We start from the raw sequence: 19,353 nt of genomic DNA on the forward strand, positions 1-19,353 counted from the left end.
TATTTTCTATACGGCCATTCAGTGAGAAATACTTAATTGGAATATATGGAAAAATTCAGCATTTTAAGTGACACACTTATCAAATCAACACTGTAACATAATAAGACAATCACGCAGTCGGCTAATGTTCTTCGCGTCCCAGAGGCACAATGCACGTGGTCAACGTGCAGCCTTATCTCAAAGGCCAAGGAGTTTAAAATACGTGACATTATAGGCATATGAAAATTCTTAATATTTCCTGACACATGAAAAGTTTTCTTCTCATAACTGCTTTCAGTTAGGACTAGTTGAGTGACCCCAAGCCAATTGGACATCTCATCACAATAGAAAGCCGTCTGAGAAGTTCAGGTCAAACTGAGCAGGGCACGTTACTTTGTCAACAGACGAGGTTCCAAGCTGTTAGTTTCCTAAGTACCCTCAACAAGGCTGTCCCCCAAAGAGCACCCAGAACAATCCTACTGAGCAGATTCTGCTGCTAGGAGCTGCCATAAAAAGCTGGTGTGCTCCACATGTGGGCGAAGAGTCAGGCTGTGATTCTCGAGCCATGTGGTCCCTTCATGGAGTCTCATTTGCCTACTCAGGGACAAGGGATCATCTCCCATGACATGTACCTTCCCCCTGATCTCTCATTAACCAGGTAAATCAAATTAATATGAACTGCTGCCCCCATGTACTTCCCATGTGTACCAAACCGTAAAGTCGGATATTCAGCCACCTGAGGACACAGTTTTGAGCAAATCTCCAGGTCAAATACTGATGTTTGCATTGAAGAGGATGCTGGCACTATTATAGCTGACATGGTGAGAACATGGCTACTGTGGCTAAACCCAGGCTGCTGGCCCAAGTTTTGCCTCATCCTGGTGGGAAGACTTGGATCAGACTCAATTTCTGTAGATATTGGTGCCAGTAACAGCCATGGCTGGGACGTGTTCCCCAGAGGTCTAGGCGTTGGAAGCTTAGCTTCAGGTTGGTGGGAACCGTAAGGGAGGTTCTTGTGAGCTAGGCAGGAGTAAAAGTCTCGAAGAGGGGGCTGTCATGAGGCACAAGTGGCAGAGCAGGAGTCTGAGAGACTCAAGCTGGTGCACTTTTGCTTGTCCCTGACACAGGTGCCCTCTGCCTGGTTCAGGGCAGCAGGGGGATGAGCTCAGGATGAACAGGTGCTGATGCCATACTCTTGGAGTCTCAGCCTCAAGAACTGTGAGCCAAGTAGATGTCTATACTTTATGAACTTACCCAGTTTGAAGTACTTGAGCCCGATGATAACAGTAACAATGGTATCTGTTTAGTTTTATAAAGGTTTCCTTAGGTGAAACATGCACAGCCCTGGTTGACTGCAGGCCACTACACTTTAACGTTCAGGATGGCCCTGTGGCAGACTGCACAGCCCTGGTTGACTATAGTCCGTCCACTACCATTTAATGGTCAGGACGGCCTTGTGGGCTTCTTTCTGATAGGCCTCCTCACATCTGCAGAGAAAATGCAAACTTCTCGGACAGAATCAACACAGGCTTCTCTCATGTCAGCATACTTCAAAAAGCAGAGTGATATTTAGTTAGCACATAGGCACCATTCATATGCACTTTAGGGCTTGGTTTTGGACTCTTCTGAAACTATCATGGAAGTTTAGAAGAAAATTACCAGGATGCATGTGGAGACATGTGGAGACTTGTGGGTGCGCACATGCAAGCGCGCGCACACACACACTCACTCAGTAAAGTCCAGTGGTTCAGAGACTCAGAGAAGCCAGCCCAGGAAAGGAACCACTTCCATAAGGCTGGAGACAGAGTGTGTGTGTGTGTGTGTGTGTTTTTTTTTTTTTTTACCATAGCATGTTCAGACCTCATTCAGATGCCTTTAAATGTCCTCAGGATTTCTCCTCACCAGAAAACTGTTAAGGACAGGAACATGGAGAGTTGAAGCCTTATCCTGGGTGAAGTGTAACTGCACACAGAAAACTAAGGAACCTTCTCCCCCAAGGGCAAGCCCTGCCACCTTCTCTAAACTGGACTCAAATTTACCATCTTGGAGTTTTCCATTGATAGTCACATGCCAGGTCTAAAGTTGTTGTTGTTTTTATATAACTTTGCCAAAGAAGTCCTTTTTGTTTTTTGCAAATTCTTTTATGAAAACTATTGGAGTTTAAAAAAAAAAAGAATATTCTTTCTTTAATGTGAGGGGCCATCTTGGCAAGGAATGTCATAGACAATTTAAAATGAAAAATCACAACCTCAAAGATTGTAATTTAAGAAATATTTTAATTTCATTTTTGTATATTAAATGTGTTTTTAAGAAACTGTGTTGCTTTTTTTTTTCCTAGAAAAGCAAAGAATTCTTTCTTAATACCTAGACAACAGTCTCCAGCGACCCACAGTTGTTTCCTATTACGGCTTCCCTGGAAACCATTTCTGGGAAGGCACAATTCCCAGCACTCGAGTTTGTTTACAACAGACAAACCTGCTTGTGTGGTATAAATAGGAATCTGTCTTTAAATGCTGCTGAAAAAATTAAAGGCAGTCATGAAAAGGAGCCATTTCCTGCCCTGGAGGTGGCTGTAGGAGATTCTTAGCTACTTTAGGAATGCCAGTGAAGCATAAATAATAATTACCAATTGCCACACAGTAAGATACTACTTTTATAGAAAAAAATATATAAAAGAAAACAAAAACTAGCCAGAGATGCCCTCAAAACTGTCGGTGTCAGGTTCCTTTACACTGAGATTATGAAACCCGGCTTTGTGCTCGAGTTTGTGATGTACATCTATAACTCACTCTAGTCCGGGCAGATAAACCTCGCCTTGTCTCCCTAACTGCACTTTGAAAAGCAGCTTCACAGTCATTTGACTTTTGATCTGGGTGGCAGCTAGGCTTGACCACCTGCACTGTGCACGAGCTGTTACTGAGCAGGCTTTGTGCTGCCTCATAACACAGCAATCCTTTTAGAATTGACGTGTGAATACGCTAATCTACAATGTGAGTGTTCAAACAAAACAAAACCAAATAAAATATGGTACCAGTCATGCAAGCAATGGTGGTGGAAGCAGAAGAAGTGAGGTTGTAAAGGAGACACCGTCACCCTGGATTTATGAAGTTGGGTCACTGTCCCCACCTCCAGCATTTAATGAAACAGGTGTGAAAGGCCTCCCTTAACTTACAATGGAGCAAGCCAAGGTGGGATGGCAGGCCTGGGATTGTAAAATGTTCAGTGATGGTATATGTTAATAAATAGCCATTTACAAGGTGGGGGTGGGGGGTAAGCCTCATTATTTGTTTATAAGGGAGGCCTAGGGCACCTTGCTTCCAGTTAACAGCTCAGGGCTGTGTTCAAAGAAGGCGCTGGTGGGGAAGGGGAAGTGTTCCTGTCACTCAGTCACATAAAGAATGGCACGCACGTGGGAGGAAGGGGACAGCGGAAGAGAAAAAAAATTCAAGAATCAGGTCAAACTGTGGCTCACAACAGAGAGAAAGTATAAGATGCCCTTCTATCGTGATGAGATAATGGGCAGAAATCTCGGTGCAAAGGAGCAGAGTGTACCTCTGAGCGAGCATGCTTATGTGTGGCCCAAGTGCAAGCGTACAGACTTGTATGGTTTCAACTAACTTAAACCCATAGGAACTGAGGCAGAACTCTGTGACTGTTCTCACTCACTCTTCCAAAGGGGATTAGCTGGGGCTTGTCACGCGGACCCATCGGCCCTGTGCTGTGTATGAGGGAGCCCCCCGACCCCCAGAAGCTGTCAGTAGGTTGGGAGAGAAGCATCGCTCCGGAAAAGCCTCCTTCTCATATTGTCAGCTTGCTGTCCTTCTGCAGTAGCCCTCTGGTTACCAATGGCCTGCTTCTGTCCTGTTGTTTCCAACCTCGTGTGAATCTGTCCTGGTGTCTGTGGAGCCCACACTTGCTGAGTATGGTCCCTGCCTGGTGTGGTGCATTTCTGCTCAGTTTTATCTCCTCCTTGCTTACTTCAGCTGTCTAGCAGAGAACTGAGATGCACTGGATAATAATATATATGTAGCTCACGTGATGCAAGTGAGACTATGCTAGAGTCTGTGGGAAGCCCACAGCATTGAAGGACGCAACAGGGCCATGTGACTGAAATCTGGCCTGATAAGGACAGATGTATCTGTGATTCTGTCAGCCTGCTCTCTAGGGTGCATGCATCCTCAATCATGTGTCTGTCCTCAAAACAGGATCTCTTTTCTGGAACATCAAATCATATGTATGACTTTAATCTGACCAGAGCCAATCAGAACCAATGTGACTGCATGCCCTCACCTCTGATGGAATTAAGAAGAAAAAAATCCCTCCCAAAATCACATGCATAGCTCATTGAGTACTACAGAGAAGACAGAGAAGATGGCAAGGCTTGGTTCCCACATAGGGACAGACTCCCTCACAACACAGGCAAGAACAGCCAGGAGCAAGGCCCAACACTAGTGGCATCATTTGAAACTTTAGATTACAAGGTATCTGAAGTCACGTCTGGCCTTGGTCTGATTAGTTATACGTGGGACAGTATATATCCCTGTGTGTGAGAGTGCATGTGTTATGTGTATGTATGATGCATGCATGTGTGTGTGTATGTGTGTGTGTGTGTGCCAGTTCAGTCTGTGTTGCTGTCACTTATATCCAGAACATTCTGTGCACTATGGATGGCAAAAGGAGAGCAGTGCAGGGAGGAGTGACTGACCAAGCAAATACTAAGGCCAGGGAAGCATCTCCCTAGAGCTGGGGCTGAGAAGTTGTCCTCTGTAGCAGTCACCTGGTGTTTGTCCAAAGGTAAGAGCTGCCAACAAGGCTAGAAGTTCCCTAGCAGATTTTGGAGACAACGCTCAGTGGAAACAGTTGTGTTGGCAGGTGATGAGGGTGGCAGAGCAGTGGGTGTCTTCCTCTAGCAGGAAACTGCTAGCTTGGCATTGTGGAGGACAAATCAGCCAATCACACAATAACATATAAAAGACCAGTGAAAGAGGCACAGAGGACAAGAAACAGTCCAGAGAAGAGGGAAAATCAACATGGTTACCACGCTTTGCCATGGGGAACTCTGGGTACTCTACGGGAGTTCAGCATGGTGTCCAGCTGAGGCCTAGACAAAGGGAGAGCCACGGCTCCATAAGCTGAGACCCAGACAAAGGGAGAGCCATGGCTCCATAAGCTGAGGCCCAGACAGAGGGAGAGCCATGGCTCCATAAGCTGAGGCCCAGACAGAGGGAGAGCCATGGCTCCATAAGCTGAGGCCCAGACAGAGGGAGAGCCACGGCTCCATAAGCTGAGGCCTAGACAGAGGAAGAGCCACGGATCCATAAGCTGAGGGGCTAGACAAAGGGAGAGCCACGGCTCCATAGAAAGGGGCTATCAGAAAATGATCATAGGATTTTATTTGTATCACTAGCAATTTGTTATTATCTAAAAGTCCCTTAGGAGCTTAGAGAATGAAAAGAACTTAAAATTTACACACCAAAAAACTCTTAATTAACGCTTTGATTTTAGCCAATGCTCTCAATTGTTTTGTTTTGTTTTTCAGAATGTGAATAATAATGGCAATAACAAACATTTATTAAGACCTTTTAGGTGGCAGGCGCTATTACATCCATTGTCTCACCTAACATATAAGTATTTACGAGGCAGAGACGACTATTATCCATCCCTATTTTATAAGTGAGGAAACTGAGGCAAAGATTCTAGAAAAAGGCTAAAACAAGCAAGCAGCCTACTGAGCCACAGCCTAACTATAATGCACACACCTCTCCACACCTACAGATGCACACTCCTCTCTATGCCTACAGATGCACACACCTCTCCACGCCTACACATGCCTCTCCATGCCTACATAGAATGTAATTTTTAATAATTAGACAAAACTGGGACTGTTTTCTCCGGTGAGGATAAGGCCCCAGGTGATATAACGCTAGATGCAAAACTAACATTTTCTTACCATGCTATTTGCCAACCCCTGGCAGGAAGAGGGAGCACTGGCACTCCTGCTCTACACTGTTGGTTTTTCTTGGCTCCAATTAACGCTTAAAAACAAGAGCCCCAAAGGCTCCCCAGGAGCATGCTTGCAAGAGACCTCTTTGGCACACAGGGACTATAGCACATTCCAAGAGCAGGGCCTAGGAGGGTTCATTTTATGCTTTTAGTAGAATCAGCAAACATTTATAATGGTTGTTTGCCCACTGTGAGGACCCTGATTCTCCTCAGAACAGCATGAAGGAGATCCAGGTACTGCAGATACAGCATGCTCACACTGATCAAATGTATTCTCTCTCTCTCTCTCTCTCTCTCTCTCTCTCTCTCTCTCTCTCTCTCTCCCCTCCTTCCCTCCCTCCCCTCCCCTCGCCCCTCTTCCATGGTCTTACTATGTAGTCTTGGATGGCCTGGCACTTTCTATGTGACCAGGTTGGTCTCAAACTCACAGAGATGCTCCTGCTTCTGCTGCCCAAGACTAGGGATTAAAGGCCCACGCTACCACACCCCTCTGTGCCACCACACCCTTCCATGTATTTCTTAAATTGAGAATGGTAACGTGTGCCCTTGAGAGTTGTTCTGAAGGTGAATTAAGTTCACATTAGCCAAATACCTCATACCTAGTAGCACCTACTAGCTAGGAGAGACCAGGAGACCACAAAGAACACAGCAATGGTGTGGCGTTTCCCAGAGCTGTAAGATGGAACGAGAGAAGACAACAGGTGCCCACATAGAACATCTAAGTGTTTATTTTTCAATCCATGCTAAAGTGTCCTCACTTAAGGAATTTGTTTACTGTGTGGTTGTTTCACAGAAGAAATGGAATCATATATGGTCATACTGCAGCAGAAATCAGCACTGAGAACTGGCCAGCTTGCTCGCACGTTGCCACAGAGCAGCAAGAGCGGCCCCGCAGTAGAGCTTGCCAACAGCAACCTCCTGCAGCTGGTTCAGAGGATCCAGCTGGCCTTGCACTCTAGACCTTCCTTCCCCTTGCTGTAGTCTTTAGAGCCTCTCTGCTCTGCAACAATGATGACAGGTGCTTTAGAGATAAATCAGGTTGCAGACACACCTGAGGGCTCGCTCTGGGTGAACTAGCCAAGACAGACGGCTTTAGGGTCAAATTTAGTGACACCAGAGAAAAATTCTGGAATTATTTAAAAAATTTTTATTTTATTGGTTCTCGTTGCTTGCTTTTTGAGGCAGTGTCTCCCCGCCCCCCACTGGTCTGAAATGATGCTTTTACGTCATGCTCTCTCCAAGCAGCTAGTGTGAATTCTGGGTCTGGCTCAGTGCACAGGTGGTTAATAGAAGACTCTAAATAAGGGGAAAGTTACGCTTTAACTTGGTGAAGCATTACCACGCTGGCCTTGAAGAGGCCACAGGACAAGGGCAGCAGTCCAGTTGATAAGCAGGATATTTAGTCACAAAACCAGGACCCAGATGGAAGCTTCCTTTTCCTGTGGCTGCCTGCACCCAGCCCAGGGTTCACCCCTGTAGTCCTTTACTTGGAAGGGGGAACACTTGATTAAGGGCTGGGGGAACTCCAGGTTGAGATCCTGAGACACTAACCAAGTGACAGTGTCACATCCATCACTATAGGTCAGACAGGTCAGAAGGGAAGGATGAGATCAAAAGGAAAAAGAGAGCGATTCACATCAAGAGAGGGCGCCTTCTCCTATGCGTGAAAGCCAACCAAGAACATAACCAAGGCCCCCTTTTGGTCTTGAGAGCCCGCTGAGTCACCGATGCTACAAGAATACCTAGGACACAGCGCAGTATTTCCTACAGATGAGGTCAAAGATGGAGTTAGCCTCTAAAGCCGCCTAAACTGCGCCGGACAGATCTCACACACACTCCTGTGAATCATCTGACTGGACATTTATGTTTACCTGCCGTTCTGCCAACCCAAGCCGACCATGTTTTCACACGAGGTGTGATTGCAGGAACAGGTGCTGGTGTTCCCCAGGCTGCTGGACAACAGTAATGGAAGCACACTCACCAGCTATTATAAACAGTTGCTGGAAGCCGCCCCCCCCCCCCCCCCCCCGTGTTTGTAACCGGCTGCTTTGTCCACACACACGTCAGGAGCAGAAGACACACTGGCACAGGCCCTGTGAAAGGAGTCCTACAAGCCACTAGGAGGCAGACATCACTGTGGAAGTAAGCACCCTGTGGTGGCCACTGTGAAGCACATGACACTGAGCTCTTCACACAGAAGCTGTTTCCTGCTGTGACCCTGGCACCAGTGCAAATGATGCAGTTGGCACATATGGTTGTAACATGTCTTTCAACTTCAGACCAAGGGGGCCCCCAGGCTACATTTTTGTTACATTCTATAGGAACCTAGGCATTTTTAGAAAAGATGCTAGTAATGATAAATTATGAATTATTATTTACTTCTTCAGAGATATAAGAAATAGAATAAGTTTTTTCTTTTTGAATAAAATCTTGAAATTTTCTAATTTTACTATTATTGAATTTTACCACTATTTGATATATTAGGTATCCCAGTTACACGTGGTGGTGGCGGCGGCGGCGGCGGCGGCGGCGCACACCTTTAATCCCAGCACTCGAGAGGCAGAGGCAGGCGGATCTCTGAGTTCGAGGCCTGCCTGGTCAACAAAGTGAGTTCCAGGACAGACAACGCTACACAGAGAAACCCTATCTAAAAAAAAAAAACAAAAACAAAAACAAAAACACCCAAAAAAAACCCCCCCAAAACCAAAAAACCCAAAAACAACAACAACAACAAAAAGAATTCCAGTAAAAAAAAAAGGAAAAAAAAAAAAAGGCTCCCAGCCAGATGTATTAAAATACATGGAAAAGACACCTGAGCCCCTGTTGACACCCACTGTACTGAGGACAACCAATTACAAAAATCACATTTTGTAAGAGTCAGTGAGAAATTCACTCCTTGTCCCCAGTCACCTCATGAATGGTTATCTGTTTTGTAGCTACTTTCATTATTATCTGAACCCCACTTTATTTAAAATCTGTGTAGAGCCAGGAAATGAACAGCTGTCCCGAGGTAGTTCTCCATCCATGTCAAGAGAAAAGAAACTTACTTTCCAAGAATCAGTTATGGCTTCATTCTGATGTCATGTTTTACTATTATAATTCTGAACTGACCAATTTTCAACCTTGTTAATTCTTTCTCTGGGAAGATGGTGTAGCTACACTAAAGAGAATTTCTGTTTGACTACTTCAGGTGCTATTTCACTAAACTGGACATGTCAATATTTTCTGTATAACTTATTTTATTTTTTTGTAAAACATTTCTAGTTTATGATGAAACAAACCATCTTCCTTTTCCCTAGTTTATTTCTTTCGGCTGTTGGTGCTCCTGGAGGCCTTCTATAGGATCTGCAAGGAGAACTCAGAGTTGGAGAATTGGAGCAGTTTTCCTTGAGAACTAGGAATTTCTATAGTTTGTTTTTTTTGCATACATTCTCTCTACAGTGAAGCATCGTAAAAGCAAAGAAAGACGTGCTTGTACTTCCGGATCCCTGGGCTGCGCACGCAGACATTAAATATTTACTGAAGACATGAATAAGCAGGAGGAAAAAGGAAAGAAAAGATATGCACAAGAGGGGAGGACGGAAGCTAATAAAGATGAAGAGGCATGGGGAGTGGCTGCTTTAGAGGCACTGGGTCCAGGAAGCTTTGTTGCTGACTTCATTAGGTCAGTCTCATAGAAGACTAAGTAGACACAGGTACAGACTTAGGTGCAGAGGATGCGGGTCCCGTCTTTATGACGGACTGGCCACTGGGAAGCAACCTGACAGATTATGGATGACGTCCTGCCGCTCATGTTCACTGCACGAATTTAAAAACGAAAATTATAACAACCGGGAATCTTTCTTTATAAGAATTCTCTGTTTATATTTGCTTTTAGCCACACAGAATTTACCATATAAAAATCAATGGGTTTATTTGTTTGTAGGTAAATGTGTGATTCAGAGACATTCTCTCCTTGCTTTCACACACTGTGAAGAAGAGCAGTGAGCACAGAGCTCAATACCCTGCTCTCCCTCCAGTCAGAAGCACCTTGGCCATGCAATGTGACATGCAGCATTAGTGTGAACAGGGGGCACACAATGTGGCCTCTTCTGCAATGCACCTCAGTGCTGGGGAGTGAATGCCAGGCGAACAAAACATCAGTCAGGGTCTTAACTAAGAGACTGGGGTACACAAAGGAGCACTGTTCCCATATCTTGAAAGACTCACTTTTTATGAAATAAATCCCAAATAATGAAGTAGCTGGCAAAATGTTTGCATTTCCTCAAGCAGAAAATCAACTGTCCAACATGTGGGACAGTAATTAGAAACAAAACCCTAACCCACTACTAAGCTGTTTGTTCCCAGACTCTGAGTTATAGTGCTGACTGAAAATGCTTTTCTTGGTGTCTTGGTAGATACTGACAAGCCAGCTGTGTCTAGCGAAACACACTGCCCTACATGAAACACCACAGAGCCCCAGAGCATCTTTGGCTCAGGCACAGCATGGTGATATCCACCTGGGGGACTTTTATTTCTGTTCCTCCTCTAGAGCAGCAGCTCTCAGCTTTCCTAATGCAGTTAGGATTAACTGTAGGGCACATAGCTGATATGCGGGATATCTGCTATGCGAGCCCCCAAAGGTGCCATGACCCATAAGTTGAAAACCACTGCTCCAGACACCTCCTCAAAGAGGCGGGTCAGGAGAGAGCTAAATTCACCTACAAAGGGAAGCCCAAGCAGACTGCATCTGAGTCATTTTCCTCAGCAGACTTGGGAAGGCAGCTTGGGTGTGTGATTCCCATGCAAAAAGACCAAAGGCTGCAGAGGTTGCTTGTGTTTTCACCCTCTCTAAATGACTTGCAAATTTATTCAAACACAATATAAAAGGATATTCTATCTGTTGCGATAACTGTCTGCAGTGTCCTGTACTAAGTGTGAGGTACATCAAGCAGAAATGTGGGCAGAAGCACATGGGTCTAGAAAGCCATAAATCCTTATTTGAATCTGCCAACCTGAAAGCCACGAAGAGCCAGAATAAACTATTTTCCCTAAATGCTACATCTGATTAAGCCATACTATCAAGTGACAGCTGAACTTTAACATTAATATGATATTATTTAAATAACCGCATGATTTTTTTTTTACACTAAAAATGATGAATGATTTCTGGACAGCTCAATCGACAGGAAGCAGGAGGACTCTTTAATGAGCTTTGACAAGATGGAGACAGATGCAGAACGCTCGTCACAGCTCAGATCGCAGGGGCCTCCCAGGGAAGCAGGCACGGCACGGCTGCCCTGCTTTCCTTTTGTTGTCTTCAGCCACTGACGCACTCCTTCGGTTGCTAATGCTCCTCTCTTTGGACTTTGAGTCTTTCTCAGGTCACGTATGTATTGCTCCGGAGCAGACACCCTACAGGTGTTTGTCTCTGAGTTGGAATGGTGCCCCCAGGGAAGGGAAGCGGCTCACCACTGATGGGCTCACAGAGAAATCACATCAGCCCCAGCACGGAACAATTATACACTCACCTGGTTCTTACAGGATAAACCTTTAACACAGCAAGTGTAGCATCCACACATGGCTATGCATGGATGCACGGACGGAGATGGCTTTAGCTGTCTTAAACAGTTGTCCAAAAAGAAGAGTTTGTTTTTCTAGGGTCACTCTCAACACTCCTCACTCATAAGGCACTCACAGCTCCATGCTCACGTGATCATGGTAGACGATGGATGATCTTTTTACTTTGTAGAGCATTAGTGTAAAACAGGTAACTACAAAACAGACCTAGAATATGACCCATCTTTATTCATTTACCTTTTTATGTTCTTCCAAGTATATTCCATCAATCAAAGCTTAGTCACACATGCAATACTTAAAAGATTTGTTGTGGGCACAAATGATAACTTCAGATTACTCGGATAACTGTAATATTCTTATAAATGTATGTACATGAAGTCACAGTGTTTGCCAAGCAGCCTTCTTCTCAGCAATGAAACAAGGCCAAGCCAGCACCCAGTGTTCTCTGGATGATGGCAGGCCTGCACTCCCTCCGTCAGAAGCACGAGAAGTCAGTGTGCTCCTGCCATGGGCCTTCCTCAGGCTATAAAAAACATATCTTATCTAACCCTAATTTTTTCCATAGCTTGAGGTAGGCCCCCAAGCTCAAGCCTTGCCTCTAATCTAAGTTACACATTTTGGGTCTCTGATAAAAAAAGGGTTAAAATCAATGCTCTATTGTTTCAAAAGGGTATTAATACAGCCTAGGAGAAGAGAGCAGAAGCCCAGCAGCCTGGGAAATGCCCCAATCCAATGAGACAAAAACACAGTTAAAAAGAGAAACAGAAGATTACTCCCTACCTGGCTCTTACCTTCGCAACATCCCCGTCAGAATCCTGGAGCTTTTCCCCAAGTTTGCATCTGTTTCCCGAAGCTAAAGGGGAAAAACATGTGGAAACAAAGAAATCAGAAGTGAACATCAGGACTTGATGGCCCTAGAGCTCTGGAGCAGCACCGGATCCCACTGGAGAGCAGCCCAGCGGCACCACGCCTACATGCAAGCACCCAGCAGCCCAGCGGCACCACGACCACATGCAAGCACACAGCACCCCAGCGGCACCATGCCTACATGCAAGCACCCAGCAGCCCAGCGGCACCACGACCACATGCAAGCACACAGCAGCCCAGCGGCACCATGCCTACATGCAAGCACACAGCAGCCCAGCGGCACCACGACCACATGCAAGCACACAGCAGCCCAGCGGCACCATGCCTACATGCAAGCACACAGCAGCCCAGCGGCACCATGCCTACATGCAAGCACACAGCAGCCCAGCGGCACCATGCCTACATGCAAGCACACAGCAGCCCAGAGGCACCACTTCCACATGCAAGCACACAGCAGCCCGGTGGCACCACACATACATGCAAGCACACAGCAGCCCGGTGGCACCACGCCTACATGCAAGCACACAGCAGCCCAGCGGCACCACGCCTACATGCAAGCACACAGCAGCCCAGTGGCACCACACATACATGCAAGCACACAGCAGCCCAGTGGCACCACACATACATGCAAGCACCCAGCAGCCCAGCGGCACCATGCCTACATGCAAGCACCCAGCAGCCCAGCGGCACCACGCCCACATGCAAGCACACAGCAGCCCAGCGGCACCCCGTCTACATGCAAGCACACAGCAGCCCAGTGGCACCACACATACATGCAAGCACACAGCAGCCCAGCGGCACCATGCCTACATGCAAGCACACAGCAGCCCAGCAGCACCACGCCCACATGCAAGCACACAGCAGCCCAGCAGCACCACGCATACATGCAAGCACACAGCAGCCCAGCGGCACCATGCCTACATGCAAGCACACAGCAGCCTAGTGGCACCACGCATACATGCAAGCACACAGCAGCCCAGCGGTACCACTTCCACATGCAAGCACACAGCAACCCAGCGGTACCATGCCTACATGCAAGCACACAGCAGCCCAGTGGCACCACGCATACATGCAAGCACATAGCAGCCCAGCGGCACCACGAATACATGCAAGCAGACTCAGTTCTTAGGTTCAGAGAGCAGCATGAGGGGTTCCAGGAACTCTAAAATGGATACTTGAACTGGATATAAAAACAGATGCCTCATAGGCAGGCAGGGTGTAACATTCCTATGGTAATTAATCTTTAATATATGAATATGCAAGGTCCTAAAAATATAGGTTGAAATGAAATGAAGTTGAGAAAGGATGAGGGTCAGTATTTTCATAATCTTTATTCTGAAGGATTGACACACTGTAAAATCTCCCTCAGTGGCCTTCTTTCCTTAGTCATGGAGTTAATTAATTTTTACCCGGGGGCGTTCTGAGATGAGGAGAGAGCCAGCTGCTTTTCCTTCATCTAAAGCTCTTGTGTTCTCGTCCTACATTTGGCGATTGCTGACCATGGCCATTCTCACACACACGTACTTATGGCTATGCTGCTACTGTCCGTGTCCATCCCAGCGATGGATGCAAGGCAACATAAGTTGTGACACAAAGCATGTCACATTGCATGGCCAAGGTGCTTCTGACTGGAGGGAGGGCAGGGTATTGAGCTCTGTGCTCACTGCTCATCTTCACATGGGGACGCAAGGCAACATAAGTTGTTATCCTGTGTCTTTTCATTTGTGAACATGTAGATGATGAAGTGATTCATACTCACTCGATCACGTGCTCGTTGTATCTTCTCTCTGTCATGGCTCAGGTTTTCCAACATCTCTTGGCCGATTTGCTCTACGAATAGAAAATGTATGGAGTGGTAACTTGGGGTGCATGCAGAGCACTCTACACCCCGAGAAGTGCGAGAACGACCATGGATACAGAACCAAGATGAAAGCAGTGTGCCTTATGTATGAGTTTTAATTAATGCAGTGAAAAATATAAACAGTATTTGATAACTTTACCTATCTTGCCGATAACTGGATTCCATTTAAAATCCAATGACTGTGGCCAGTGTGGTGGCGTCAATGGTTTACTGGTGTTGTGACTTGTCCAAAGTCACTCCAGTAAATTCCCAGCAAGATGCAGAGCCTAGGTGTGCGATGAATGACTTCCTCACCCTGGAGTGCAGCCTTTGATTTGAATGCACGTCATCCTCAATTATCTACTGTGCTTACTGGGAGGGAGACCATCCTGTGCTCCAGTCTCCTGGAGGCAAGAGCTCTGCCATGGTCTATAAGCTGCTGGAGACTTTGGGGACAAGTTAGGGGAGCGGCAGTTCAGCTTGGAAATACTGAGACTACTCTATGGCACCATGAGTCCCATGAACACCATATTGCCACGAGGGATCCCTGTCATGGTGATCTCATTTGCTTGGCACTTGGCAGCCTGACCTCTGACTACAGACATTTTACAAGACACTAAGTGTGACCCACTCCTGCAGATACACAACTGCTTTGACTGATTGTTTTTCTCGTCCCATTCGTTATCACCAGGATGCACCTATCCTACAAAAGAGGAACTTTGAACTGCTTTTGTTAGGATTGGGCGCCATAAAAATGGTCACATACACTTCTGTACATATACCCTTGACATGTTTGCAACTCTGAGAATGCCTTCCCAGCCCACAATTTTCCACATAAAGCATTTCTTCTTAGGTGTATTTCAACTCTTTATGACTGACATCATACAGTTTATCCTTAAAGCACAAATGTGTAACATGCATGGCTCCTATCAGACACATCACAATAGCAAAGATGGTGAAGGAAGACACCACATTTGAACCTCTTTCATCCTGGTTTGGCATAGAAACAACTAGAAATACTCAATTTTGTCATACTGTTTCTAATACTTTAGATTCCTTTACTCATTAAAACATGGCAATCATAATTAATTTATAACAATGTATAATATGTATGAGCACCACAAGGTCATTATTTCAAGAAAACACTATTACTTCCTATCAAGATAGAGCACATTATAATTCATGGTTTTAAACAAATGGAAAAGAGATAACTAATGCTATGTCTAATAACCCAGTTAGTATTTAAGGGGAAAAAATGAAGAAATGAGAGTGAGATAGAGAGAAATGAATGAAGTCACAGCAAGGCTTAAGGTCCTCGCTTCCGCGCCCTCCCAGAGAGGCTGGAAAGCAGACATGGTGCCTCATACGTATCAGGTTGGCTCACCAGGGGAATGCTCCACTCTGTACTCATCTGCAGTCCTCGACTCAAGGACTCAGTGGAGTAAGAAGTCAAGAGCCGGGCTGTTCCTGAAGCTCCTTGCTTCCTAGGTGGGGCGTGACTCAGCAGCATTAGCATCAGCCTTATATGGCAGGAGAGCGGATACTTAATGTGGCCCTAGTCATTTTTGTTGGGAATAAAATCCTTCATTTCTTGGCTGCTGTCTTATATTTTAATATGCTAATAAAGAAAATCCCAAGAAGATATATTAGAAACGATCAGTTTATGGATGAAAAAAACATTCAAAGAAAGTAAAACCTGTATGTCAAACAAAGCAAATCAGAGGAGATTGCTTTTAATACAGTCATTGGTCAGATAGTATTAAATATTTAGGGATTATTTAATTAAAAGTATATGATGGTTGGTTTGGCTTTTCTTGAATAATTTAAGATAAAAGCACTCATCAAAAACATCAGTAAAGCATTCAGGAGGGCTAGAGAGATGGCTCAGTGGTTATGGCACTGCCTGTCCTCCCAGATGGTCAGTTTCCAGCACCCACATGGCAGCTTACAACTGTCTATCTATAGCCCAGTCCCAGGGATCTGAGGGCACCAGGTGTGCATGTGGTGAACAGACATGCACACAGACAAAACACCCACACATAAAATAAAGCTAATAAATATTATTTGAAAGAAAGCATTCAAGCTCACAGACTTGAAACAATGGCAAGTGTGACATGCCATGTCTACAGTTTTTAGTGCCTTAAATATTCTTGTGGTCTTTTCCAGGAATAGCTGTAATCAGTTAGGATGCAGTTTGAGAGAGGCCCATTTTATAAATAGCATCACCCTGACCATTAAGCATCGTCTTGAGGTTAGGAAACAATGGGGAGCACACAACAAAGCTGATTTTTGTGTGTTGCAGCTCTGCATGTCACCGTGACATGACGAATGACTCCCTGGAAGGAGGACTTCCTTCCTGTCCTTCCCAACCTCGCCACAGAGGTCCTGGGAGTCATCCTGGGGAGACAGCACTCACAGAACACACAGAACGGATTGTTTCTACCCTTACACAGACTCAGCCGTGGCCTCGGTCCACAGCCCTTTCTTTACAGCGCGCACACTTGCCGAGGGCCTCTGAGTAGCACTGCATCTCCTCTTTACGCTTTTGCATAGAGTGTACAATAGGCATTCAAGGCTTTCCTGCCTCTGAACGGAAGTCAGAAGGAAACAGGTAACCACAAATCTAGAGAGACACTTCCTTTGCTTGGCACCCACTGTGGATAAGATCCAGGCTGAGGAGCGCAGGCCTCAGAGGCCATCTTGTCTCTTCATTCATAAAATAACCACATTTAACAAGTTGTGTACATTCATCACGAGGCAAATACAAGTGAGCCTTTAAAAGAAACTAGACCTGCATTTCAGAAGTGAATGGATTCAAATATTCCCTATGAAAAGTTAGGTACAACCTAAGCTTACATCATGGTACAAATATAGCTGAAGAAAATGATGCTTCAAATCTAATTCAGCACAAAATGTTCCATTTGATAAATTCAAAATATATATTTTTAAGTTTTCGCCATTATGCTATGAGCAGTGCACTCTCCACAAGGTACTGATTACTCCCCTGCACAACTGTACTTAACTTTCTTTTTACATCCTTTGTTAAGGATGTGGTTTCCAGAAAATTATTTTTAAAAGTGAAGGAAGCCAGCTGAGTCTTCTTTAAACTGCCAAGAGGAGACAGGGCTATTTCCTAACACTTGAAAACCCCATTAGCAGCCCAGGAGCAGGTGAAAGGCATCGCAATGGTCCAGCTGCTGCTTGCATCTGGGGCATGGATGAAGCACAGAGATGCTCAGCAGGGCTGTCCAGGAGCTATTCCAGAACATGCCGGACGGCAGGGCAGCAGCAACCGGACAGATGAGGAGTGCAGATCTGTACCAACAATCTGCATTCTGGACATGGTGACCCGGGAATTCTGGCCGCCGAGACTAACAGGGAGAAAGCAGGCTGATGTGGAAAGCTGTTCTAACAACCTTCCCAGACCTGCCTCTCTGTCATGTGGAATGTGTTCTTGGACAATGGGTCTGGTATTGCACCACAGACTTAAGGAGTGCTCTCAGTACTGACGAATCTTTGGAGTTCTCGACACAGGGAGGGTGGCGTACCACAAAGATAGGGTTTTTTTGTTTGTTTGTTTTAAACAATCTCTCTTCACCTGAAACTTAGGATATATGAGGGTTTTTTGCTTCTGCTACAGTGGAGGAAGTGCACAAAGGACCACTTCTATGGAAACAAGAAAAACCCAGACAAAATAACTGCTAAACTTTTGAGGGAGGACAAGTGCCCGAGATGCAAAGAGGCACTTCACAAGTAAGTCTCCTACATAGGGTGAGTGCTTAGTGTGAGGACTGCCTGCTACAGACAGGAGGGAGACCAGGCTCATGACATGACTGCACAGGCTTACAGGGCGCAGTGCAGTCGAGCCAAGCCCTACGCTTCAGTGTGGCTTGCTCTGATGGTTTTCCCTCAGTGTCGATATGCACCAATGAAGAGGCAATGGAGGAAAGTCTGGCTGGAGAGAATTCCCACACAGTCCTACGCATCCTTATGTTGCTTGTATTCGACACACTGTCAGAGGCAAGTCTGTCTCAGTGTGGCCACAGCACATCTGAAACTGAAACCGAAACCGTTACAGATTAACCCATGCTCAGATCAAAGACTAAGCTGTTTGTTTGTTTTTTAAAATTTGAGGCAGAGTCATGGTATGTGGCCTCATACTGAAGTACACCTATCCTATCTGAGCCACTGAGGGCTGTGAATACAGGTACACAGTGCCTAGACTTATCTCTGCAGTGGCATCAGCATCGGCTGGGTACTCAGTGGCTATAGATGGAGCCAGTCTGACCAGAGTCAGCTCAGCAGGACCGCAGCTTGACTCCTGGAAGACTCTGTGCCACGGCCCAGGCTCACCAATCACGGTGCTGTGAGAAGTGAACAGACCCACTAGCTCACAGTCAGGACCCACACCACTTCACGTACAAGACAAGCAAAAGGCAGGAAAGAAAAGAGAATAGTTAAAAAAAGAAAGAAAGAAAGAAAGAAAGAAAGAAAGAAAGAAAGAAAGAAAGAAATGAAAAAGCACCCATCATGGATACAAGCCAACTTTAGGCGGCAGGGTTATTGGATAGTTTTGGAGGTAGTAGGTGAAGACTCGGGTTTTCATGAGATAACAGGAGATTCTAAGAAGGGAAATGGAATTCCAGAAGGCAAAGAAATAGCTTCTGAGACTAATCGAGTACAGGACAAATGGAGGTGCTTGAGTAGGAAAAAAGAATCTTGACGCTGGGTTACCAGAAATGATCCAAACTGAGTGAGAGAAGTTTAGAAAAACACACAGCATAACTTCAATTCTGTCATTAGATTGCTACAAGAGGCCTCTACACATGCTATCAGGGGTTTCTGTACACGCCATTAGAGGCTCTGTACACGCCATTAGAGGCTCTGTACACACCATTAGAGGCTCTGTACACTCCATTACAGGCTCTGTACACACCATTATAGGCTCTGTACACACCATTATAGGCTCTGTACACGCCATTATAGGCTCTGTACACTCCATTATAGGCTCTGTACACGCCATTAGAGGCTCTGTACACGCCATTAGAGGCTCTGTACACGCCATTAGAGGCTCTGTACACGCCATTAGAGGCTCTGTACACGCC

General features: G+C 45.6%; 1 protein-coding gene across 6 annotated transcripts in view; it reads right to left on the reverse strand.

Annotated features, from left to right (window-relative positions):
- Window positions 1-19,353, reverse strand: part of VTI1A (vesicle transport through interaction with t-SNAREs 1A) — a 318,332-nt gene that overhangs the window by 120,350 nt on the left and 178,629 nt on the right. For 3 of the 6 annotated variants that reach the window (XR_014774705.1, XM_084757820.1, XM_084757821.1), the window contains 2 exons: window positions 14,168-14,238; window positions 12,333-12,394 (listed from right to left, as the gene is read on the reverse strand). Coding sequence is in view for 5 of the 6 variants with exons in the window: in XM_084757820.1 (XP_084613946.1) it covers window positions 12,333-12,394; window positions 14,168-14,238 (133 nt within the window). In the remaining variant the exon portion in view is untranslated. Of the gene's footprint in view, window positions 1-11,348; window positions 11,377-12,321; window positions 12,395-14,167; window positions 14,239-19,353 lie in introns of those variants that run through there. The other 3 variants (XM_084757824.1, XM_084757822.1, XM_084757823.1) reach the window with 2 other exon arrangements.

This window comes from Acomys minous (assembly GCF_964271855.1).
Source record: "Acomys minous genome assembly, chromosome: 2".
NCBI lineage: Eukaryota > Metazoa > Chordata > Mammalia > Rodentia > Muridae > Acomys > Acomys minous.